We start from the raw sequence: 25919 nt of genomic DNA on the forward strand, positions 1-25919 counted from the left end.
TCTGAGCTAATATGCTAACTTTGCAGGCTGGCATTGGCATCTGCCTAAGAGGTTTGTTGTGTCCTTGTCTGACACACAACACATATGGACATAACGGTCGGTTGCACTCGCTACTAACAAACAATCGGGCGGAGGGGGGACTCCCTGTAGAGTACCTGTTACACCTCGAGTTTGATGAGTTATCCTGAGCAGAGCCTTGGCACAGCTTGTGCATGTGTCTCTGGAGAGATCAGCACCAATCTGGAATGGTTGGTTATGCTCAAAATATTGCGTTGGCCACCTTGTGCTCTCCTGCAGGTGGTTCACTGCATGCACGACGCAGCAACCAATTTTCACACCGTACATGGACAAAATTACTCCGAGATATCAAGAGTTGAGTATAATATATCATATATAGTATGATAAAGTTTTCCCACCCTGGGACGTCCTGAACAGAGTGTGATCGGGGCCAATTTGGCTGCGAATCAGTCGACCTTTGGCATGACTTTTGCTCAGTAGTGTGTCTCTGCTGTGGAGAACTCTGCACCAAGTGCTGCCAGGTGAGAGCTGCTTGAGGATATCAGCCAAGCTACGCTGAGTTGTAACTCTGTGTGTGAAAAGGTGCAAAACCCGACCAGGTGTGAGACCTACTCATCAGTCCAAATACCTGCTCTACTGAGAGCTCCAGCAATGTGGTCGACCATTTAAGCTATGTTTAAAAAGTGTGATGTTGTTTTTTTTTAGTTTAAAGAATTTCCAAACTGTTGTTGATTTGGGTCTAGCTGTTTGGGATAAAGTGTCATGTTCAGTCGGCCGGGAGCTGCATTCATTGAGGGTGAAGATAAACGTGTGACATATCAGTGCATTCCATACAAATCAACGTATTTGTGACCGATCATGATAGTGTTTCGTTCTGATTTGTTATCAAACTACAAACATGACCGAAAAAAGATTTGAGGAGTATCAGAACAACCCAAAATGTAGTCAGTCATAATTAAACCGAAGGGTCACAGAACGTTAGCAGCAGAAATCTGATTACTTTTGGCTTGAGGTCACACAGCACATCTGGAATAAATCCAGATGTTGCACACAGAGTGCATTTAAAAAAAACAACCACTAGGGCATACAGTAAGGAGTCTTTTTTTTTTGCACTTCAGTTTTTCTCACCGTACAGACTTTTTCTGAAACTGCTGATGAGTGACACACAAACCCTGTGGAAGTAGAACAGAATCTGTGCTTCATCAAACTGAAATGAAATTTGGACTTGGGCTGGAGCTGTCATACTGCTGCTGCTTGACATGTTTATCCCTGACAGACAAACCAGATTTATTTATTTTATTTTATTTTTGGGTCGTGTAGTCGTTTGCTTCCTTTGACCTACCACAGCTTTTCCGAATGAGTCTCACCTCTGACAAACTCGCTGCTTCCCAACTGCTTATTTGGTTTTCCCATGACCTTTTCTCAGGCCAGAGAGAGCTGGTGGGGGGGGGGGGATAAACCCATGGACTCTTGCAATTTAAAGATCTCCACTCAATTCCTCCCCAGATTTCACAGTAACATGCTATTTTTCACCAAGTTTTCTCAAAGAACAGCAGCTCTTTACCAAAGCCTCGGAGCTTCTGTCTGTATGATTCATATAAATGTCCCCTTTTGTCTCTCTTTTTCCACTTGGTAAGAAGCCCGGACGGGCAGCTTATTTTAAGACTTGGTCAGATTGACATCTGGCTTCTATGTGCCTTTTTCTGGGTCTGCATGACTCAGGTGGCACAGTTTTTTCCTTCTGCTATTCATGCTTCAGCCATATGTTACGTGCAAAAGCAGCAGGCGTTTGAGATCTTTCCAGGTCTAAAGGTTTAGACCCAGTGGAAAAACATTTAACAACCACAACACTGCCGACGTAAAACAAACGAAAAACATCTCCAATATCACATTTAAGAACCACTCAGTGTTTCTGGATAACTCATTTATCTTTCTGTGATCACAACGCCACCCAGACCCGGTTACACACGGCGGAATTTGGGCCCAACCCAACTGGACCTGTAGGAGGTCTGCTAGCTGGCAACAGTCAAACGACTCATGCGAGTTTCCTCATTTGATTTCTAGGTGCGTCTGCTTGTGCGGTGCAGTTGTGCATCAGTTTGATTATATTTGCATACATGTTGTTTTTTTTTTCCCCAGCATTCCTCCTGGCAGACAGTGTGTAACACAAAACGGTGCTCAGCCACATCCTGTAAAAGGCAGTGAAGCTGTCCACCTACTTAGCAGTGTCCGTTTACGTCTCACTCCTCAGACGAGCCTTTGTTTCTCTGCCCCCCCCATAAAAGAACTGCTGATTCAGGCTGTGTAGTGTCTGCAGAAATGAACGGGAGGTGTGTGTTTTGTGAGGCTTGTTATTGTAACAGGGGAGGCTTGAAAGGCTGCAGGAGGACACCAGTGTCACACGTACAGTTGTGCTCAAAGGTTTACATACCCTGGCAGACTTTTTGCTTTTTTTTTTGGGCCATTTTTAAGAGAATATGAATAACAAACTTTTTTTTTCCACTCATGGTTAGTGGTTGGGTGAAGCCATTTATTGTCAAACAGCTGTTTCCTCTTTTTAAATCAAAATGACAAGAGAACTACCCAAATGACCCTGATCAAAAGTTTACATACCTCTGTTCTTAATACTGTGTATTGCCCCCTTTAACATCAATGACAGCTTGGAGTCATTTGTGGTGGTTGTGGACGAGGCTCTCTGATGGTGAAGCTGGCACTGAATATGTTTTGGACTTTATTTACATCAATTACAAAGAAATACAAACAATATGGCACTTTTTGGTAAATCTGCATGGAGTAGACAGTTCTCAAAAACTGAGTGACTGTGCAAGGAGAAGAGTGAGGAAAGCCACCAAGACACCCAGACAACCCAGAAGAAGTTATAGGGTTACGTGGCTGTGATTGGAGAAATTATGCACAGTGCAAGCTTTGTATTTTGTATCACCAGTTATCCATCTTCATGATGAAGTGGTATAGAGGAGGATTTTCTTAAAAAGAAGACCTGAAGTTTAGCTACACATTGCCAGAAGGTACATCTAAGATGTAAGCCTGGATTTGATCTGTTCTGGTGAAAGAAAATCTTTCTCTGCTTTACTCCACTATGAAGCTAAGAATAGTGATGCAAAATGCAAAGCTTGCACTGTGCACAATTTCTCCAATCACAGCCACATAAGCCCATAACTTCTTCTGGGTTGTCTGAGTGTCTTGGTCGCTTTCCTCGCTCTTCTCCTTCTTGCACAGTCACTCAGTTTTTGAGAACTGTCTACTCCATGCAAATTTACCATAAAGTGCCATACTGTTTGTATTTCTTTGTAATTGATGTAAATAAAGTCCACGACATATTCAGTGGCAGCTTCACCATCAGAGAGCCTCGTCCACAACCACCACAAAAGACTCCAAGCTGTCACTGATGTTAAAGGGGGCAACACACAGTATTAAAAACATGGGGTATGTAAACTTTTGATCAGGTTCATTTGGGTAGTTCTCTTGTCATTTTGATTTAAAAAGAGGAAACACAGTTTCCAATAAATGGCTTCACCCAACCAGTAACCATGAGGGGGGAAAAAAAGTTTTTGTTGTTATTCATATTCTCTTAACAATGGCCAAAAAAAGCAAAAATTCTGCCAGGGTATGTAAACTGCTGAGCACAACTGTACCTACTTTAAGTGTTTGTGTAGTCTCTCTTTTTTTTTTTTTTTTTTTTTTTTTTTTTTTTTTTTTTTTTTTGAAGGGGGGGGGGGGCAGTGTCAGGAAAGTGTTATTTTCAACAATGTTCCATTTTCCTGAGTGATTACCCCCTCCCCCATTAATTAAATAATTCTATATGTGGGATTTAATGGCTTGTCCCAAAACGTACTCTGTGTGTGCATGACACCACACAGCAGTCGTGTTGCAGAGGATAAATGCATTGTGTTATTAATGCTGATGGTTTGAGAAGCAAATCAGGTTAGTAGTTTACGCTACCTTCAGAAGATCCGGCTTCCCACATGTCAAGTTGGAATTCCGAGTACGTCTTGCTCAAAGTGCTTTTGTTGTTGGAGCAAAATGAAAAATGGCAAATGAGTGTTCCTGTGCTGTGGATGCAGATCTGTATCAGCTTAAGTGTCTGTGGGTCACATGTACAGGTTAAAATTATGTACACGAGCAAAAGCTAACAAAAGTAAACAGTTTAAAGAATTGCATATCGTGTGTGTGTGTGTGCGCGCGCGCGCGTCCTCGTCACCACCATGTTGAAAGATGAAGGTCACACACACACACACCCACTCAGGAGCTCGTGTGTCAATCTGAGTTTCACACGTGAAAGTAGGATGTCAGGGATCGCTTATGTGATTTGCAAGTTGACAAGTTATATTTATGATGATAACGATGGCACGTGAAGGCGGGATTAGTCGATATGGTTAAATCCCCCCCCACCCCACCCAGTCACTAAAAGGATTTTTTGTTTGCTTGTTTTTATTTCAAACATTGTAATTTTAGTTTTTATCTATACATCTATCAAAGTGTTTATCAAAACTAAGGGAATTTGTTTACTAGGAATAACTGTCTGAATTAGATTCATATTTTTGATTGTGGTTCCTTATTCGTCTTTGTGGGAATTACGAGTGTCAGCGTAACTGATTATTTTCATATGTGATTATGAACAATTAGTTGTTTGGTTTTTAATATAAGAAATGGGTGAAAAACAAGATTGTCATTTTTTTCCCATCAGTTTTTTTTTTTTTTTTTAAGTTGAGGTTTTATTTTTTCTGTTGCTCACTAATCATTTCAGCTGCTTCTTGTTTCGTCGTTTTCTGCGTCAGACATGTTCTGTACAGAATGTGCTGGTTTCAAGGCTGCAGAGGAAAAAGAACGAACACACAGAAACTCCAGTGAACTTTGCTTTAACTTCATAAGAGGCTTCATAAGAGAACAAAGAAAAGTTGTGACATGTGGTCTAACATGTTGGACATAATCTTCATCTAGAAAGCCGGCAGACCTCCAGAACCTGGCACCAGGCACACACCCACCCTTTATCACCTTCAACGGCGAGGTCAAAACGGACGTCAACAAGATCGAGGAGTTCCTTGAGGATATCCTCTGCCCTCCCAAGTGAGTGTTTGTGAGTCTCTGTGACAACAGCTGACCACACCTACAGTCCAAACATACCGCCGTCCTGTCACAGACTCGCTGGATCATCTGATAAAACATGTGCTTGATTGTCCATCATAACATGTTGCCGGACTGTCACAGATGAAAATCTGCACTTACTGTCCCGACTCATCAATAACTGTCTTCCACTACAATGTGTTGCTGTTAATATGGTGAAAATACCAAGTCTGTGTTTCGTTTGTCAGACTCTGAGAACTTTTTGTGTCGTGTGCAGGTATATTAAGCTCGGGGCGAGACACCCCGAGTCAAACACGGCTGGGATGGACATCTTTGCCAAGTTCTCTGCGTACATCAAAAACTCCAAACCTGATGCAAATGAAGGTGAGTTTGTGATCTGGTTCAGCGTCTCCCTGAAGTTTTGTTTTGCTTCCCTTCATCCTGAAAGTAGCAACCCAAGTTCCCCATCTCCGTTTCACCTGTTTTTTTTTTTGTTTTTTTTTTTGTTTTTTAAATAAGCAAAGAAACAAAAAAGCCTCCATCCTGCTGTCACTTTATGTGAAACCAGAAAAAGGCCACAGGGTAAAAAGGGTCATCTTATTATCTTGAAAAGTATTCAGATGTTTTGCAGAATGTTTGAGCTCTGCGTTCTCTGTCCTGGCAAACTCTTTGACACTCGTGAGACCTGCGGCTGAAAGTTAAAGATGTGCCAACACAGTCTGAGGCTGAGCGTCACGTTTCTGTGATAAATACACAAAGCCACTAATAGGTCAAGTTGACTATGGACCTCACAGCAGATTCATCATATTTGGCAGCAAAAACTGCATTCTGTATATCCTGATCCTTGTTGAGTAGAAGCGACACCATAAACACCTGGACAGTCTGATAAATTCAAGGTCCTTCCTGAAAAGAAGTTCTGTCCTGTTGAATCTAAATAACTTTTATTTAGTTTTTCCATCCCTGTCAGAGGTGAAAGTTTATAAAACAATTCCAGTGAAGTTGGGGCATTGTGTGAAATGTAAATAAAAACAGAATACAATGATTTGCAAATCCTCTTCAACCTATCATTGTATTGTTATTTATCACGTCCCAACTTTATTGGATTTGGGGTTGTACATCTAATGTTAAACAGCAGGTTTTTTTGCTGCTTGTGATGCATTTTAATGGACAGTTTTCTTGTGATAACATACTGCCCTCTTGTGGCCATGGTAAGAAGCTTCAGGAGAATTTCTTGATGTGGAAATAGAACTCAAAGACAGATTTATTTTGAAGGCTTACTTAAGCTTTCAGTGTTTTTGTTTTCAACACTTTTTGTTGCTCAAGAATATGTATGTACGTACGTACACACAGAGTAAAAACTCACCTAAACTGTCATTGTATAAACGGGATATTCACGCTCACTGGACAGGAGCAGAAGTCCCAGTGCTTTTGTTTTCCATGTAATAAACACTGTATATACCGGATTTTGTATAATGGATTTTCACTCTCATCAGACAAAACGTCCCGCCCCGTCATAATGTATTCCCATTAAAAACCCCTCACAAAGCATGTACCAGACAGCTCAGTCTGGGCGTGCCTAGTAACGGAAGTACGAAATGAAGTTAAGCACTGACACTCACTGATTTGAGGAAAGTGGACCGTATTTCCTTGATTAAAAGACCGGCCATTTATTTTTTTGAAACCCGGTGCCTAAATGAGGCAGGACATAATTCAGGGCCGGTGCTTATTAACATAATGCTGCTTGCTGCCTGCACTGTAATATGGTGTAAAGTTTCACACACATCCCTGGGTGTGACAAAACAAACAGCTTAAGATCAGAGCCCTCTGCAGGGCTGAAAACCCTCCTGGGAGCCTGACATGCATTTGCTAAACAATGGAGACTGCAAGGGATGTGATTTGTCACTTTTTTCACTCCCTCCTTGTACAAAGTCTATCATAGTTTTTAATCCATTTCTTAAAACTATTGTATAATACAAAAAATAAAACAGATATATAAAATGGGTTTGCTGGCATTAATAAGTTCTCTGGCGCCCTCTTGCAGCTTTGGAGCGCGGGCTGCTGAAAACACTTCAGAAGTTGGATGAATATCTTTGCTCGCCGCTGCCAGATGAGATCGACCACAACAGCATCGAGGATGTCAAAGTCTCCACTCGCAAGTTTTTGGACGGTGATGAAATGACCCTGGCAGACTGTAACCTGCTGCCCAAACTGCACATCGTCAAGGTGAGCAGCAGGCCGGAGCAAAAGATTTATGGCCATAAACATTTGTGTCTTAGTGTTTGAACGGAAGGTAACAGCAACTTTATGTTGACTGGACAACAAGCAGTTTGCTTGCTTGGTTGACCTATTTATTTATTTGCAATGTCAATCTACTTATCACGTTTGGGTGACTCTTTATACTCGAGGTCCCGCCCACTCATATCTGGCGCACTGCCTTTATCTTATTCTCACTTCCTTTGACCTGCAGCATGGTGCTGCAAACCTTCTGTGCGCTCCGGACAAACATGACTTCCTTTTGACTTCACAGTGTAATCTTCACGTGCCTTAACTAAAGCACTCCCTCTAAATTATTTACACATTATTCACTTTGTGTGATTTAGGAATCCGCTAGCTTAGCGCAGCTACTAGCTCTTAGCCGATTTAGCATGGCGCCTTCTCCTGTCTCTCCCGCACTTTTCTGCTCTGGGTGAGAAATGTTTAGTTATTCATCGGCCTCCTTTAGCAGTAATGGTACTTGTAATAAGTGTAGCTTATTCGTAGCTTTGGAGGCCAGGCTGGGCGAATTGGAGACTCGGCTCTGCACCGTGGAAAATTCTACAGCTAGCCAGGTCCCTGTAGTCAGTGCGGACCAAGGTAGCTTAGCCGCCGTTAGTTCCCTTCCAGCAGATCCCGAGCAGCCGGGAAAGCAGGCCCGAATGGGTGACTGTGAGGAGGAAGCGTAGCCCTAAACAGAAGCCCCGTGTACACCGCCAACCCGTTCACATTTCTAACCGTTTTTTCCCCACTCTGCGACACACCCACCGAAGATCAAACTCTGGTTATTGGCAACTCTGTTTTGAGAAATGTGAAGTTAGCGACACCAGCAACCATAGTCAGTTGTCTTCCGGGGGCCAGAGCAGGCGATATTGAAGGAAATTTGAAACTGCTGGCTAAGGCTAAGCGTAAATTTGGTAAGATTGTAATTCACGTCGGCAGTAATGACACCCGGTTACTCCAATTGGAGGTCACTAAAATTAACATTGAATCGGTGTGTAACTTTGCAAAAACAATGTCGGACTCTGTAGTTTTCTCTGGGCCCCTCCCCAATCGGACCGGGAGTGACATGTTTAGCCGCATGTTCTCCTTGAATTGCTGGCTGTCTGAGTGGTGTCCAAAAAATGAGGTGGGCTTCATAGATAATTGGCAAAGCTTCTGGGGAAAACCTGGTCTTGTTAGGAGAGACGGCATCCATCCCACTTTGGATGGAGCAGCTCTTATATCTAGAAATCTGGCCAATTTTCTTAAATCCTCCAAACCGTGACTATCCAGGGTTGGGACCAGGAAGCAGAGTTGTAGTCTTACACACCTCTCTGCAGCTTCTCTCCCCCTGCCATCCCCTCATTACCCCATCCCCGTAGAGACGGTGCCTGCTCCCAGACCACCAATAACCAGCAAAAATCTATTTAAGCATAAAAATTCAAAAAGAAAAAATAATATAGCACCTTCAACTGCACCACAGACTAAAACAGTTAAATGTGGTCTATTAAACATTAGGTCTCTCTCTTCTAAGTCCCTGTTAGTAAATGATATAATAATTGATCAACATATTGATTTATTCTGCCTTACAGAAACCTGGTTACAGCAGGATGAATATGTTAGTTTAAATGAGTCAACACCCCCGAGTCACACTAACTGCCAGAACGCTTGTAGCACGGGCCGAGGCGGAGGATTAGCAGCAATCTTCCATTCCAGCTTATTAATTAATCCAAAACCCAGACAGAGCTTTAATTCATTTGAAAGCTTGACTCTTAGTCTTGTCCATCCAAATTGGAAGTCTCAAAAACCAGTTTTATTTATTATCTATCGTCCACCTGGTCGTTACTGTGAGTTTCTCTGTGAATTTTCAGACCTTTTGTCTGACTTGGTGCTTAGCTCAGATAAGATAATTATAGTGGGCGATTTTAACATCCACACAGATGCTGAGAATGACAGCCTCAACACTGCATTTAATCTATTATTAGACTCAATTGGCTTTGCTCAAAATGTAAATGAGTCCACCCACCACTTTAATCATATCTTAGATCTTGTTCTGACTTATGGTATGGAAATTGAAGACTTAACAGTATTCCCTGAAAACTCCCTTCTGTCTGATCATTGATTCCTTCTTTATGTTCTCTAATGCCATATACCAACACAGTGCAGAGTAGCTACCTAAACTCTGTAAGTGAGATAGAGTATCTCGTCAATAGTTTTACATCCTCATTGAAGACAACTTTGGATGCTGTAGCTCCTCTGAAAAAGAGCTTTAAATCAGAAGTGCCTGACTTGGTGGTACAACTCACAAACTCGCAGCTTAAAGCAGATAACCCGTAAGTTGGAGAGGAAATGGCGTCTCACTAATTTAGAAGAGCTTCACTTAGCCTGGAAAAAGAGTCTGTTGCTCTATAAAAAAGCCCTCTGTAAAGCTAGGACATCTTACTACTCATCACTAATTGAAGAAAATAAGAACAACCCCAGGTTTCTTTTCAGCACTGTAGCCAGGCTGACAGAGTCAGAGCTCTATTGAGCTGAGTATTCCTTTAACTTTAACTAGTAATGACTTCATGACTTTCTTTGCTAATAAAATTTTAACTGTTAGAGAAAAAATTACTCATAACCATCCCAAAGACATATCGTTATCTTTGGCTGCTTTCAGTGATGCCGGTATTTGGTTAGGCTCTTTTTCTCCGATTGTTCTGTCTGAGTTATTTTCATTAGTTACTTCCTCCAAACCATCAACATTATTAGACCCCATTCCTACCAGGCTGCTCAAGGAAGCCCTACCATTAATTAATGCTTCGATCTTAAATATGATCAATCTATCTTTATTAGTTGGCTATATACCACAGGCTTTTAAGGTGGCAGTAATTAAACCATTACTTAAAAAGCCATCACTTGACCCAGCTATCTTAGCTAATTATAGGCCAATCTCCAACCTTCCTTTTCTCTCAAAAATTCTTGAAAGGGTAGTTGTAAAACAGCTAACTGATCATCTGCAGAGGAATGGTCTATTTGAAGAGTTTCAGTCAGGTTTTAGAATTCATCATAGTACAGAAACAGTATTAGTGAAGGTTACAAATGATCTTCTTATGGCCTCAGACAGTGGACTCATCTCTGTGCTTGTTCTGTTAGACCTCAGTGCTGCTTTTGATACTGTTGACCATAAAATTTTATTACAGAGATTAGAGCATGCCATAGGTATTAAAGGCACTGCGCTGCGGTGGTTTGAATCATATTTATCTAATAGATTACAATTTGTTCATGTAAATGGGGAATCTTCTTCACAGACTAAGGTTAATTATGGAGTTCCACAAGGTTCTGTGCTAGGACCAATTTTATTCACTTTATACACGTTTCCCTTAGGCAGTATTATTAGACGACATTGCTTAAATTTTCATTGTTACGCAGATGATACCCAGCTTTATCTATCCATGAAGCCAGAGGACACACACCAATTAGCTAAACTGCAGGATTGTCTTACAGACAAAGACATGGATGACCTCTAATTTCCTGCTTTTAAACTCAGATAAAACTGAAGTTATTGTACTTGGCCCCACAAATCTTAGAAACATGGTGTCTAACCAGATCCTTACTCTGGATGACATTACCCTGACCTCTAGTAATACTGTGAGAAATCTTGGAGTCATTTTTGATCAGGATATGTCATTCAATGCGCATATTAAACAAATATGTAGGACTGCTTTTTTGCATTTGTGCAATATCTCTAAAATTAGAAAGGTCTTGTCTCAGAGTGATGCTGAAAAACTAATTCATGCATTTATTTCCTCTAGGCTGGACTATTGTAATTCATTATTATCAGGTTGTCCTAAAAGTTCCCTGAAAAGGCTTCAGTTAATTCAAAATGCTGCAGCTAGAGTACTGACGGGGACTAGAAGGAGAGAGCATATCTCACCCATATTGGCCTCTCTTCATTGGCTTCCTGTTAATTCTAGAATAGAATTTAAAATTCTTCTTCTTACTTATAAGGTTTTGAATAATCAGGTCCCATCTTATCTTAGGGACCTCATAGTACCGTATCACCCCAGTAGAGCGCTTCGCTCTCAGACTGCAGGCTTACTTGTAGTTCCTAGGGTTTGTAAGAGTAGAATGGGAGGCAGAGCCTTCAGCTTTCAGGCTCCTCTCCTGTGGAACCAGCTCCCAATTCAGATCAGGGAGACAGACACCCTCTCTACTTTTAAGATTAGGCTTAAAACTTTCCTTTTTGCTAAAGCTTATAGTTAGGGCTGGATCAGGTGACCCTGAACCATCCCTTAGTTATGCTGCTATAGACTTAGACTGCTGGGGGGTTCCCATGATGCACTGAGTGTTTTTCTCTTTTTGCTCTGTATGCACCACTCTGCATTTACTCATTAGTGATTGATCTCTGCTCCTCTCCACAGCATGTCTTTTTCCTGGTTCTCTCCCTCAGCCCCAACCAGTTCCAGCAGAAGACTGCCCCTCCCTGAGCCTGGTTCTGCTGGAGGTTTCTTCCTGTTAAAAGGGAGTTTTTCCTTCCCACTGTTGCCAAGTGCTTGCTCACAGGGGGTCGTTTTGACCGTTGGGGTTTTTCTGTTATTATTGTATGGCTTTTGCCTTACAATATAAAGCGCCTTGGGGCAACTGTTTGTTGTGATTTGGCGCTATATAAATAAAATTGATTTGATTTGACCATGAAACCACTTGGCACCAATCAATCAAAAATATCTGCTGATCAGTATAAACTTGAGATCATGTCTCGAGCCCTATTGGTTGCACAGATGCAGCAGAAAATGTTTTGCTTGCCATTTTCTTGACCTTGACCTTTGTCCTGTTCTCTCCAAAAGTTAATCATCTTGTGCTATCTGTCCAAGTAATATTCTGGCCAGGTTTGGTGAAAACCCACCCAGCTGTTTTTGAGTAATGTTCACAGGCAGAACAACACACAGGACTGATTATACTTAAAAAAAAAAAAAAAAAAAAAAAAAAAAGTAAAATGCAGTATGTGCGTCAACATTCCACAGGCTGAGTGCAGGGCCACCAAATTTGCACCAGTTATGCTTCTCTTGGAGGTCTTGATCTTGGATGTGACTTCAGCATTCTGTTATATGCACAATCTGGAGCAGAGGACCACAAAACCATCTCGCCATCATGGCAACATCCTCAACCTTATCACCTCACACAGACCACATGGGTCAGCCCCCAGTCGCACAGCTCAGGTACAGTGTCCATCATGATGAAGTATCCAAACTAACCAACCAACGTGTGCCCATGCACTTGGCCGTTAAAGCACAAATCTGTCATGGGTGCATATGTGGATTTTATTCTGAAGGAGGACATCTCTATCATTGAGCAACATGAGACACAAGGTCTTCTGGCCAGTATCCCTGATACAGAGCTGCATCGGGATATGCTACTTATTTTACATCGGACGCACACACAGAATGGTCCCCCCCCCCCCCCCAAAAAAAAAAAATCTGTCTCCCTGCCTTCACTGTACGTTATTTCTGTGCATCAGCTGTGGTTCACTGATTATCACCTTGTTTCTGCTTCACACTGCCTCCAGTCATCTATCTCAGTGACCGATATCTGAAGCTTTTGTACAACAATCATGTCCACATAAATTCAGCATTCTTTCATCATAAAAGACTCAAGAAGCGATCAGAGCCGCAGCTACGTGAGCTGCTAGCTTATGCATTCACTGCGTGTCGGTCATTTCAAAGCATCACAGAGTATCACCTTGTTTCTGCTTAAAACTGACTTTAGAATGATTTAAGAGTTTTACTTTGTCATCTGATGGTTAATAATCCCATTATTCCCTTTGATCGCTTTGGGTGTAGAGTTGCTGTCTCAGACGAGCTGCTGTGGTCCCAAATGACGCATGCGCAGTGAAGGCAAGGCGGATCAGTTTTTAGGGGGGACCGTTTGGTCTGCAACAGCGGATCTTCCCAAATGGTCTCACAGCCAACTACTAATCAGGACTTGCTCGGGTCCACTTCTGAAATCTGACAGGATCAGATGCACGCAAACAGAACAGGTGTAAAATCACCACCCGAGTACTTGGGGACATGTTAAACAAGAATATTATGGAGTTTGAGGATAACACATTGTCTTTTTTTTTATAACATTTTTAAAATTTCTATGTAAACTTTAATGAAATGTTACAATTTTAACATAATTATTAGAAATGCTGTAATGGAAGAGCAGGAATGACATTTCAGCAATGTCTCAGTTGTCATGCCGCTGTGTGTTTGAGATTCCGAGGTGTAATGAAAAGCATCATGATGTTTTCCTCGTACAAGTCAATTTAAGACAGTTTGTAAACTAACGTCTTGTTTCCGACTGCAATGAATAAAAACTTCTGCCTCATTATAACAAACATAGAAAGTCTAAACTGCACCACAGATAACAAAATCATAGCAAGACATCAGAAGATTAGAAATTCATTTTGCACACTTTTTCCCCCCCACGTTTGACATGTGACCTCTAGTCAGTGAGATGGTTTAAGACTCTTTTGTTTCTGAAATCGTCCTCTAGGTGGTGGCCAAGAAGTACAGATGCTTCGACATCCCCAAAGAGATGACAGCCATCTGGAAGTATCTGAACAATGCTTACACACGCGAGGAATTCACCAACACCTGCCCCAGTGACAAGGAGATCGAGATTGCTTACGCAGACGTAGCCAAGAGGCTGGTCAAATAAGATGCCCCGCCCCTTTGTCCCACTCACCCATTCCACCGCCCCCCAGCGCAGAGATTGACATGCTCGCTCATGCAAAAGGAAAAACTCCTCCTTAGACCAAACCCAGTGTATGAAACCTTCCTGGTCTTGTTTCTGTTTTTGTTGTTTCAGTAAACGTCACCGCTGTTCCTTCTCTCACGATGACTAGCGTTAGTTTGTTTTTCTGTTTGTTTGCTGATGAACGTTTCATTTTTGTCTTTACTCGCTGAAAAGTGACCTTCATGGAACGTCACAAGCTGTTCAGTTTTATGTTACTGTCTGATGTGTATCTTTTTTATGGATTGCTATAAAATCAAACACTGAGTAGAGCTTATTTTCCCCACATCATAAACGGTGTTTAAAGTTTTGGAGTTTATTGGCTTGAGGGTTCAGCAGATTTGAAGAGAAGCTGAAATGAACCCAAACCCAGTTGACATATGTGACGCTTTAACATTGACCCGTTGAAGTGAATCTGAAGAATCGTAAGGACGTTTAAGGGGCGGGGTCACACAAGAGTGTTGGCAGAAAAATTTCATTGTAATGTCCATCAATCTGCATATTCACACAGACCACCCCCGCAGTGATCATTTAGTGATTAATCTTGATGTTGACACCCAATCAGAACTTGCCTTGGTACTGTTGACGTTTGAGGTGCTGTGGGCTGTCCTACGTGGTCGTCACTCAAGTATAAACGGTAAAAAAAAGAAAAACTAGAAGCACACAGAGTGCAAACCTCCGCCAAGGCCACTGACGCCATAACATCTACACGCCGTGGAATCATTGAACCTAAAGTCTAACGATGTTTGCTCAGTAGTAAAAAAAAAAAAAAAAAAAAAAAAAGTTTCATCTGCTGTGACTGGATAGCATGTATCCTTAGCGCTTGGCATCACAGTTTATTGCAACTTGCACCTTTCCCAGAAGCTACTGTCATCTGAGCACTGATATTGATATTGCATGTGCTTAGACAAAAACAAATGAGACAAAATTAAATTTATTATTCAACTAAACTGCAAATATATGAATTTTTTAACATTTATGAAACACTTCTCTAAACAAAGCCATAGTCACTGACCCTAAAGAGATTCCCTCCTTGGCACAGTGATCTTTTTCTTTCTCTAAAATTGTATATAATCATTAGCTTATTAATGTATAAACAAAAATAAATTTAAGAAATATTACAATTTGAAAACAAATGCACCCGAACGTAATGACAGCTGCAACTGCTTAATGCAAACTTTTAACATTGAAAATGCCATAGACATGCTAACGCGTTAGCATTGGGTTCCGGATCCTGATCTGGATCACCACTAAAATTTAATCACTTGTTCTTGTCATTTCCAACCTCATAACCTCCTTGGTGGAGGTAAAAATAAATTTAAGAAATATTACAATTTGAAAACAAATGCACCCAAGCATGATGACAGCTGCAACTGCTTAATGCTAACTTTTAATATTGAAAATGCCATCGACATGCTAACGCGTTAGCATCTGGATCCGGGTCACCACTACAATTTAATCACGTGTTCCTCTTGTCATTTCCAACCACTCCACAAAATTTCATCAAAATCAGTTCAAAACGTTTTCAGTTATCCTGCTGACAGACAGATGCGACCGAAAACATAACCTCCCTGCTGGAGATAACAAACAAGATCGATATAGTTTGCAGTTGTAAGACAAGACTGAATTGTACAAATTGTACAAATTCATTCCTTTCAACTAACCAACAAACTACGCCAGCTAGCCTCACTAGATTTTTAGAGACTTGCTGGTTTTGCTTGTTATCCTACAGCTAGTTTGACAAGTAGCTTATTTTTGGTTTTTCTTTAAGTATTCTGCTATGTTTAAATGGTTCTCAACACTTGGCTATTTTATTATATGACATGTAATATTTGTATATAATTACTAGCCACGGTGAAAATGCAGCAGGAGCCTGTAGTAATGGCACTCATCCTGCCGATAGGGCCCAGCCACGTGATGCCAGAACTTAGTATGGCTGTCCAGTAAGGCTACGTAATGTTAGCGCTTTGATTTTGTTTTTGCCTCTAAAGGGGTAAAATTCATGTAGCTCAACTGAGTAGAATTGTAGGAAATAGTCGCAGCATGTTTTAACTCAGGACGGCCGTAACCTGAGGTATTAAAACGATCATATGTAGCTTATGAAATGAGGCCAGAGAGCCGTCTGTGCCGGCCTTTCGGAATCACCGCGTTGCCATAATGTCTGCCAAAACACTGAGCAGCAATAAAAAGCAAGATTTTGTGTGTGTGTGTGTGTGTGTGTGTGTGTGTGTGTGTGTGTGTGTGTGTGTGTGTGTGTGTGTGTGTGTGTGTGTGTGTGTCTCTCTCTCTCTCTCTCTATACTACCAGTCACAAGAACTTACGACTGATAGTATAGATATAAACTTCTTTTTTTTTTTTTTTTTTTTTTTTTTTGGTTTTTTTTTTTTTTTTACCCCCCTTCCTGATTGTTTAACACTTCGAAAACGGGAACATTTTCTAGTCTTCCTGCGGATGAAACGACTCCGGTTCTTTAAATGAATGAAGTCCTTGAAACCAAAACGCTCTTAACCTCTTTGTAGCAAATGAGGAGTGGCGACATTAAAGATATTTCTGACAGAATAAACTTACAATGTTGGCATAAGTAGCTGATTCAGTTTGTAGATCGATCTCAGTGAATGTTTTCTGGTTCCTGAACCTCCAGGGAGTGCTTTGTGAGTATGAAACAGAACTTCCTATTTTCTCCATTTGCCTTTTTCCCCCAGACATTATGAATTCAATTTCAGTGTATTTGAATTTATTTGAAACTTTTATGAAACTTGATAAATTGTGTATATATATTTGTTTTGATTGCTCAGAATTCAGCATGTACCTTTTATACATTTCAGCTCAATTTTGAGGCCGGAATGTCGGAATATTGCAGAATTGTTCCCCCCGCCTGTTTTGCAAAGGTTCGAAGAGCATTTTCATTATGGTATAACATTGTGCGAAGAATCTTTTCTTCTTCGGGATCTGTCATGGCATTATTATTATTATTATTTTTTTTAAACACAATGTTGACAGAAATAAACTTTAAGCTCTCTGATTTATGACCATCCTTTTATTGTTGGGGACTGAGAATAAAATGTCTTGGACCAAAAGAAAGTTGAGTGAGTTGCACATACTGCAGTTATGACTGCAGGAGGGGTTTTAGACTAGAGGTCTTTATGACATCATAATGCCTACATGGGTTGCTGAACAGCAACTTAACTTTTTTTTTCTTTCAAATATTACTTCTTGCAGAGGTGAACCCAGCTAAAACTGGACCCATTGTGGTTTCAGGCTCCTGGACCACCCAAGTAGATGTGGATCACAGCCGGACGTGGTGGGTACCACACCTTTGTTTGTAACCCTCTACATTTGTAATGAACAAATGAGTCTAATCTACACGACTGAAGAGTCGATGTTTCACAAGAGAACAGTCGAAGGTGTGGGGGTAACCAGTTTTTGGATGCTGTCCCAGTCATTAAAGTTTCAAGTTTCAAACCCAGACAGTGTTTTTGGAGAGCGTGGCATGCACCCATACACAGAGGAGACACAACACAGCCGTCAGACAGTCATTAGTCGGTTTTAGGGAATGATGAAGGTGAGGCCTAGAATTCCAGCAACAAGTGCTCATGTTGGAAAGTGATGGACGAAAGTAGGGGTCACAGAACCCACTGTTAGGGTGATGGTACACACCATAACAAGGTTATATGGTAGTAACTGTGGTGTGTTTTTTTTTTTTTCTTTTGGGGGGGGGGGGTTGCAGTTTTTCATGGCCAAAGGAACAAACTTACAGTAGTGTTCAGAATAATAGTGCTATGTGACTAAAAAGATGAATCCAGGTTTTGAGTATATTTCTTATTGTTACATGGGAAACAAGGTACCAGTAGATTCTCACAAATCCAACAAGACCAAGCATTCATGATATGCACACTCTAAAGGCTATGAAATTGGGCTATTAGTAAAAAAAAAAAAGTAGAAAAGGGGGTGTTCACAATAATAGTAGTGTGGCATTCAGTCAGTGAGTTTGTCAATTTTGTGGAACAAACAGGTGTGAATCAGGTGTCCCCTATTTAAGGATGAAGCCAGCACCTGTTGAACATGCTTTTCTCTTTGAAAGCCTGAGGAAAATGGGACGTTCAAGACATTGTTCAGAAGAACAGTGTAGTTTGATTAAAAAGTTGACTGGAGAGGGGAAAACTTATACACAGGTGCAAAAAATTATATGTTCATCTACAATGATCTCCAATGCTTTAAAATGGACAAAAAAAAAAAATGCGTGGAAGAAAACGGAAAACCATCAAAATGGATAGAAGAATAACCAGAATGGCAAAGGCTCACCCACTGATCAGCTCCAGGATGATCAAAGACAGTCTGGAGTTACCTGTAAGTGCTGTGACAGTTAGAAGACGCCTGTGTGAAGCTAATTTATGTGCAAGAATCTCCCGCAAAGTCCCTCTGTTAAATAAGACGTGCAGAAGAGGTTACAATTTGCCAAAAAACACATCAACTGGCCTAAAGAGAAATGGAGGAATATTTTGTGGACTGATGAGAGTAAAATTGTTCTTTTTGGGTCCAAGGGCCGCAGACAGTTTGTGAGATGCCCCCCAAACTCTGAATTCAAGCCACAGTTCACAGTGAAGCATGGTGGTGCAAGCATCATGATATGGGCATGTTTCTCCTACTATGGTGTTGGGCCTATATATCGCATACCAGGTATCATGGATCAGTTTGGATATGTCAAAATACTTGGAGGTCATGTTGCCTTATGCTGAAGAGGACATGCCCTTGAAATGGGTGTTTCAACAAGACAGTGACCCCAAGCACACTAGTAAATGAGCAAAATCTTGGTTCCAAACCAAAATTTATGCCTCGCAGATGTGAAGAAATCATGACAAACTGTGGTTATACAACTAACTACTAGTTTAGCGATTCACAGAATTGCTAAAAAAGCAGTTTGAACATAATAGTTTTGAGTTTGTAGCGTCAACAGTAGATGCTACTGGGTGATTCTTTAACTACGGGCACTATTGGCCTTGTAAATGTAATTTCCACCACACCATTGCCTTACAATATAAAGCACCTTGGGACAACTGTTTGTTGTGATTTGGCGCTATATACATGTGCTCTGATGTCACTGTTTATCTCCATAGAAACTACCCAAACAATCTTTCATACAAACTGTTTAAAGGGACATTACAGTGTTGTGGTGGAAATTACGGCAATAGTGTGGGACAACTACATTTTGTTTAAAAAAAAATCACAACAGTTGTATGACATTGAATACGCCAATTATGTTTTGATTATTTTACTGATATTTTATTCAGAGATATTTTAAAACATTAGAAAAAACGTTTCTTTGCCATTCATTTTTATCATTGAAGATCAAAAGTCTGGGTGTGGGACAAGCACAAAATGGCAATATTTGCATATAATGATGCTGAAAAAAGGTGAAAAAGTCATCATAGACTACTAGAACAATTTTCTTAACACACTTTCATTGTATAGATAACTATAAAAGTGTGAAATTTCCCCTTTTTTCTGTTTTTTATACAATATGATCAAAGGACATAAGTGCCCGTAGTCTAAGAATCACCCTACTATTATTGTGAATACCCCCTTTTCTACTTTTTTGTTTTTTTTTTACTAATAACCCTATTTCATTGCCTTAAGAGTGTGCATATCATGAATTCTTGGTCTTGTTGGATTTGTGAGAATCTACTGAATCTACTGGTACCTTGTTTCCCATTAACGATAAGAAATATACTCAAAACCTGGATTAAACTTTTTAGTCACATAGCACTACTATTATTCTGAACACTACTGTACTTGGAGACTGCTGATAACTGACAGTAGATGGCGCACTGCCTTATGTTTTGTTCATTTTCAAATTCAATATTCCTATTAAGTGCCATTCACAATTAATATTAAACCAGTGACTATTTTTTTCTCCTTCCAAAGATCAATATGGTCATGTTTTCCTTTGTGTTAATGGAGTCAGTTGGCTGAAGTATTTTTAATTCTTTTTGCAGGAAAATTCGTTTCATTCTTTTCTTCCCTCTTGTCATTGGAGACAAAAAAGCCCCACACTTTAAAGATATTTCTCATATGCTCTTGTTTTTGATGTTAGCTTATTGATCTGTTGCAGAACTTAAAAAGCATTTGAGAAACTTTTTGTCATCTGCTCTACCTTGTACTGCTCTCAATGATTTAAATTTTTGGCAGTCACAAAGAGAAAACACTTTGGTCACCTGGGTTAAGAAACTGGGGATATTTTGGATGCAAATAATGGTACTGCTGTACACTTCTATTACAATGAAAATATTCATAAATAGCTTTAATTTTATTGTTAACATCTATGGCTGCAACCGTACTGTGGAGAAGAACATTCTCTTTGCCAAACTCAATACTCCAATGCTTCATGTTGGGCTTGGTTGATATTTGGAAGAAGATGTTTCCAAATGGCCAGCAATATAAATGGTCAAATAAGGAATTCCCCAGATGGTCAAAAATTGATTACTGGTTAATATCTATGAGTCTTCTGAAAAATTATATCACAATCAATATTAGTCATAATCCTTTAATTGGTCGTAAAATGTCGATATCATGGCCTTTTGGCCCCCATGTACACATATTTCAACCATTTGCTGAATTTCTTAAGTTATACAAGTATGTTTTAGACGCAAATATTTTTTTTTCTTAAATTCGGACAAAATGGCATTTAAAATTAAAATTTAAATGAAAATAGCTTAGTTTTTACAGATGCCTGCCCATGAAATGAAAATGGTATGTTCAAATTCTTTAATATTTTGTTGGCTTTGACGAAAAATTTGGACTTAGTGGGTTTTGAATCTGAACTCTTAAACACACACACACACACACACACACACACACACACACACACACACACACACACACACACACACACACACACACACACACACACACACACACACACATGAAGTAGAGTCTGCAATTCGGAAATTGCTAGTGTAGAGTCTCAGATCGCAGTCTGTACCAGTAGCAAGGGCGTAGGTTTGGTCTCAGCTTTGGTAGGGACAATACCACCCCCTCCCCCGGTCCCCCTGCCCACCACCACCACCCCCTAACCCACTCATACCATTAGACGCACAAGTACAGCATAATACATAACACATGACGACATAATGCTGAATAATTTAACACTTTATTTACAATATTAAGTGTGTAGGCAAACAAACAAATAGCTTAAATAACAAAATTGCACCCAAAATCACAAATCTATTCTATAGGCCTACACCTGAGAGAACAAGACAACAACAAAAAAAATACTTGTGGAGCTAACAAAAAAAAAAAAAGTTTTTGCAACCAAGATGTATAATCTATTCTCTTCATCAATAATGCAGTTGTAGATATCTGGCAACCTAATTAAAAAAAAAGGGATTTCCAATGATATATATGGTGTATTACGGTAAACGTAAGCCTGTGATGTCATAACGCAGAGGAAAAACACGGAAGTTTCACACTAGTGCGCCGCTGATTCTCATTACCGTAAGTTCTCATGTAAGCCCTCATTCTGAAAAATTTCAACACTGACAGCAAGCCAAGAACCCGTGCTTTCCAACAGTATGCTATATGTTGCATATATTACGGTAAAATGCGTTCGGTGACTTTTGAAACGAGGGAAAAGTATGAAAAAGAGCGCAAAAGTGACAGAAAAGTACAGAGACAGACAGCAAACATAAATGTAGTAATTTTTGAGGAAAAGGCAGGATGTTAGTGTCATTTGTGAATGTGTGTGTGCGTGTTTGTGTGGGTGTGCAGTTTATTTTAAGTGTGGCGCACAGCATTGTTGGCAAGCCCCCCCGCCCTTCTTGTTTTTCTGCACCGGAGCCACCCATCCTCTGCGCTCCGGGACCTCCCACTTTACAAATGAAGCACTGCCCTGCCACCACGAGATGCGCTTTGTTTACGTCCATGTGAGAAGAACGTGAGCCAATGAAATTGCAACATGGGTAACCCTGTCACTCTGGCACGTCGAAAACACAAAACGTGACGACTAAAATTATAGTATCGAGTTCGCAAAAAAAATAGTGAATGATTTTGTTATATAAAAACTGCTAAATATTGGTAGGGACTATTTTGCCATCCCAAAATATTGGTTGTGACTTGTCCCTATGGTCCATATGCAAACCTACGCCCCTGACCAGTAGAATCTCCAATTCTATCAAATCGCAGAATTTACTTGGACACACACACACACACACATTTGTTTGTTTCCACTATATGTATGACCAGCTTCATGTTTGAAGAAGTAGTCAGATGTTTGTTCGTGATTCAACAGGTGGTTTAGCTAATTAAGCTAGCAGAGAGACCAGGTGGTCTCCATGACGACAGCACAGTTAGCGTCAAAGCTAGCGGCTCGTTAACTCTCCGACACCGAGCCTCAAAAACACGTCTCAGCTTTGAGGTGCATTTATTACGGATTAGCGCAGAAGCAATATATGACGGAAAGTGTGTCTGAAAAAGTGTCCCCAAAAGAAACTAACACAGAGGTGAAAGAAAAGGATGTTCTGCAGCACTTTAATTCAAAGACAAGTTGACTCGTTCGGCTCTGCTCACGGTAAGAGTTTATTCTTATTTATCTTTTAATTTTATGTGATTGCGTTGTAGTGCATTAACTTTATAACTTAGTGATTCCCAAAGCGTGGGTCATGGCCCCCTGGTGGGCTGTGAGAAGACATTAAAAATAAATTGATAGTGTATTTTGCCTGATATGGCAAACATGCACCTAGTGATATTTGACCGGATCTCCTCGCTGATTGGCTAGTTCAAATGACGTCATCATAGAGGGTATTTCAACATGGCGGCGCCCTCGGTATTGAGCATCGGTGCTAATTTTTCATGTTTAAATGCCATTTTGGGTGCCATAAAGTTGTTTCGGAACAGAAAATCACCTACTGGCGGAGGGATTCTATGCCGTTTTGGGTGCCATAAAGTAGTTTGAATCGGAACAGAAAATCACCTGATAGCGGAGGGATTCTCGGACGCTAAAAGCAGCTCCAAAAACGTGGCATAGCCGTGCCTGAAGTTATTTCCGCCAAAATTATTTCCACTGTGCCCAAAATTATTTCCACCAGCGCTTTTTGCCACGCGGTGGAAATAATTTTTGCACTCTTGGTAATTTCCTGTGTAGGGCGGGGATGATAAACTTATTTTTTTTATTTGGCCTTAAGTGGCCTCATTTTGTGTAGCTAACATGATAAAATATTCAAAATGCCATGGTAAACAGAAATAATCTCTTAGATTTGTGATTTCCAAAACCTGCAAATTCAAGACAGAGTAAAAACGAAACTACAGAAGTCCACATCGGCACGTGTATTTATCCTGTTTTTTCTCTGTGTCATATCTGCAAAACCTTCGATCCACCCCTGCTGCGCCGGCTGCGAGCTGACGCGCCAATCCGTCCGCACGTCTTTCATTAAAAAAAAATCTCCTTTAATAGTGGAATGTCCGGATAAACTGCTGATCCCGACTTCTTCTGAAAGTTCTCTGTTCTCTCACGACGTCCTGGGTCAACAGAGGCTTAAATTTGGAGGTTTTCAGCTTGAAACAGGATGACGACGGCACCAATCCAAAATCTCTCATCAGCCGTTAAAATTTTCACCGAAACCGAAAAACCAGCTTAATTTGTCGAATGGTATCCACTCGGATGTGCCTCACAGTTTTGGAAAAAAATTTGATGAAGCACAGCGCCAGTCTCTCAGCAACTTCTCAGACAAAGGAATTCCGACGAGGGGGCTGGACCACTCCTCCCACAAGGCGTGCTCACAGGCGAATGACGTCACCGACAGGCGTGGAAAAACTCACGCATGCGCACGAAGGTTCAAGCTTGGTTGACGTAAAAACATATGAATCAAATCCATATAGTTTTTTAAAAAAAATAAAAAGGTAGGATACTTTTCTAATAGACCTCGTATGTGTGATATTTTCCCTTTGTAAAAATGACAAGAGTTGCAGTTAGTGTCAATAAACTGTCCGGAATTTGTTTTCTGTTTTGTAAATGAAACCATGAGTGAAACTGGTTGGATGATTCTCTGAGAGTGTTCATGATGCATTTCTGTTTATTGTCTTATCACAAAACGTCGGTTACAAACTGCCGCATCTTCCCCTCCGGTCATTCAACATATTAAAATAGCAATAACACGCTGTTGTTTGTTTGTTACCGGCCGTCTGCGTTATTCTTATCAGGAGTTTATTTATGCCTTAGTTGACAGCGCATTCACCAGTGACAAAGTGAACAGGCAACACATAAAGGCAAATTTCTCATTCGGCTTCTTTTTACAGTTTACAATAGCACCAGCCACGTGGTAGCCTAACCACTACAGGATCAACTTTTGTTACAGATCAAATCTATGCAAAGTACCCGAGGTAGCCTAAAGGAACAATGTGTCATATCTCAAATAAACAGCCTGTTAAATAATACTAGCATCTTGCCCGTGGGGATCCATGGGCTCTAGATTGGGTAGTGTTTATAAAATTGGTGGCTGACGTTTTTCAAGGGTGATAATAAATTAAGCAAAGCTTGTATAATGAGTTGGTGTGCGAGTCCAGAATGTTTTTACAACATTTGACCTCAACCATTTTTAGAAGAAGAACTCAGCCCTTTTATTTCCTGTTAATTATATGTTTTTAAACTTAATTTACTTTCTTAATGTATTTATAAATTGTTTAGGTTCTTTCTTAAATGTACCACAATGGAAATAAGTGTTTTCACTCTCTTGTGTCATCCATGTACTTTTAATGTTTTTACAATTATATTATGTACTTACTTTGAACTTACTAAATAAAATCACTCACTGCACTCACACTTTTACTGTAAAGATGGCTTACCGCCCCCTGCTGGAATGGCGTGTGAGTTCAGATAGTAGTTAGCAACGTCCATTGTTTAGTGTTGTTGGCCATTATCCATAGCTTCTCCAAAAATATTAGTCCTATCAGCATTCCATTTTTTCAGCGTTCATCCTTGACCCAGAATACATAAGCATACCAAATTGTCAGCTGTCCACAGTTTGTGATCGAAGTCGCATACGCATTCCGTCGTTGCTTGCAGTCGGCTGCGTGGCTTCTGACGTGCTGGAGTGGTCCATGTCATATGGTAAGGTTCTGTACTTTTGTCTTGGCCCAACATACCAGCCACAGTAGTGATCGGATATTTAGCTGTGATTTGGGTCTCTGTGTGTGGATGGTTGCGTGTTTGTGGTCATCACCACAATTCAGTTTTGGGTGCTCTCAAGGGGATCAAGACTCTTTTGTCCTAGATTAGGGTATGGATGCTCACTAATTAGACAACAGACTGTTGCTGTCACTTTTTGTTCATGTGTGGTTGTTTGTCCTGGTATGTTGTATGGTTGGGGCCCCGTCTCCTCTGTGTCTCACTCACTTCACAGTTTTTGCCTTCACCACTTGTCTTTTGTTCTTGTCTGTCTTTGTGTTGCATTGGTGGTTGGCCCTTCCTGATAGAAGTTGTCGGTTGGCTTTGAGTAGGATGTTGTAGGCTGATCAGGAAGGGCGGATGGGGATCACACACGCACACCACGTTCTCTCACGCACTACATACCTTCTGTCTTGCAAGAATAAATTGCATATATGTGTATTAACATTCATAAATGGTTCTGCCAGTGTGGCATTTACCATTATTATATATGCAGACAGGGGAAAAAAAGTCACATACACACATGCACAGCTGCTGTAAGTAGGTACTTTTAAAAACACGTTTCACTCATGGTACCGCCATGAGATTTAACTCACTCATGTTAACAGCAACATAACACTTAACTAAACTGACCAAACCAATTGAACTACAAAAACACAATAAATCAGTAACA

General features: G+C 40.5%; 1 protein-coding gene across 1 annotated transcript in view; it reads left to right on the forward strand.

Moving 5' to 3' along the window:
• Nucleotides 1–14363, forward strand: part of clic4 (chloride intracellular channel 4) — a 37338-nt gene extending 22975 nt beyond the window's left edge. The window contains exons 3-6 of the mRNA XM_034159482.1: nucleotides 4978–5103; nucleotides 5378–5484; nucleotides 7142–7323; nucleotides 13852–14363. Of these exons, the coding sequence (XP_034015373.1) occupies nucleotides 4978–5103; nucleotides 5378–5484; nucleotides 7142–7323; nucleotides 13852–14016 (580 nt within the window). The 3' untranslated portion in view covers nucleotides 14017–14363. The remainder of the gene's footprint in view (nucleotides 1–4977; nucleotides 5104–5377; nucleotides 5485–7141; nucleotides 7324–13851) is intronic.
• Nucleotides 14364–25919: the final 11556 nt, after the last annotated feature.

The sequence above is a fragment of the Thalassophryne amazonica genome, chromosome 19 (assembly GCF_902500255.1).
Source record: "Thalassophryne amazonica chromosome 19, fThaAma1.1, whole genome shotgun sequence".
Classification (NCBI taxonomy): Eukaryota; Metazoa; Chordata; class Actinopteri; order Batrachoidiformes; family Batrachoididae; genus Thalassophryne; species Thalassophryne amazonica.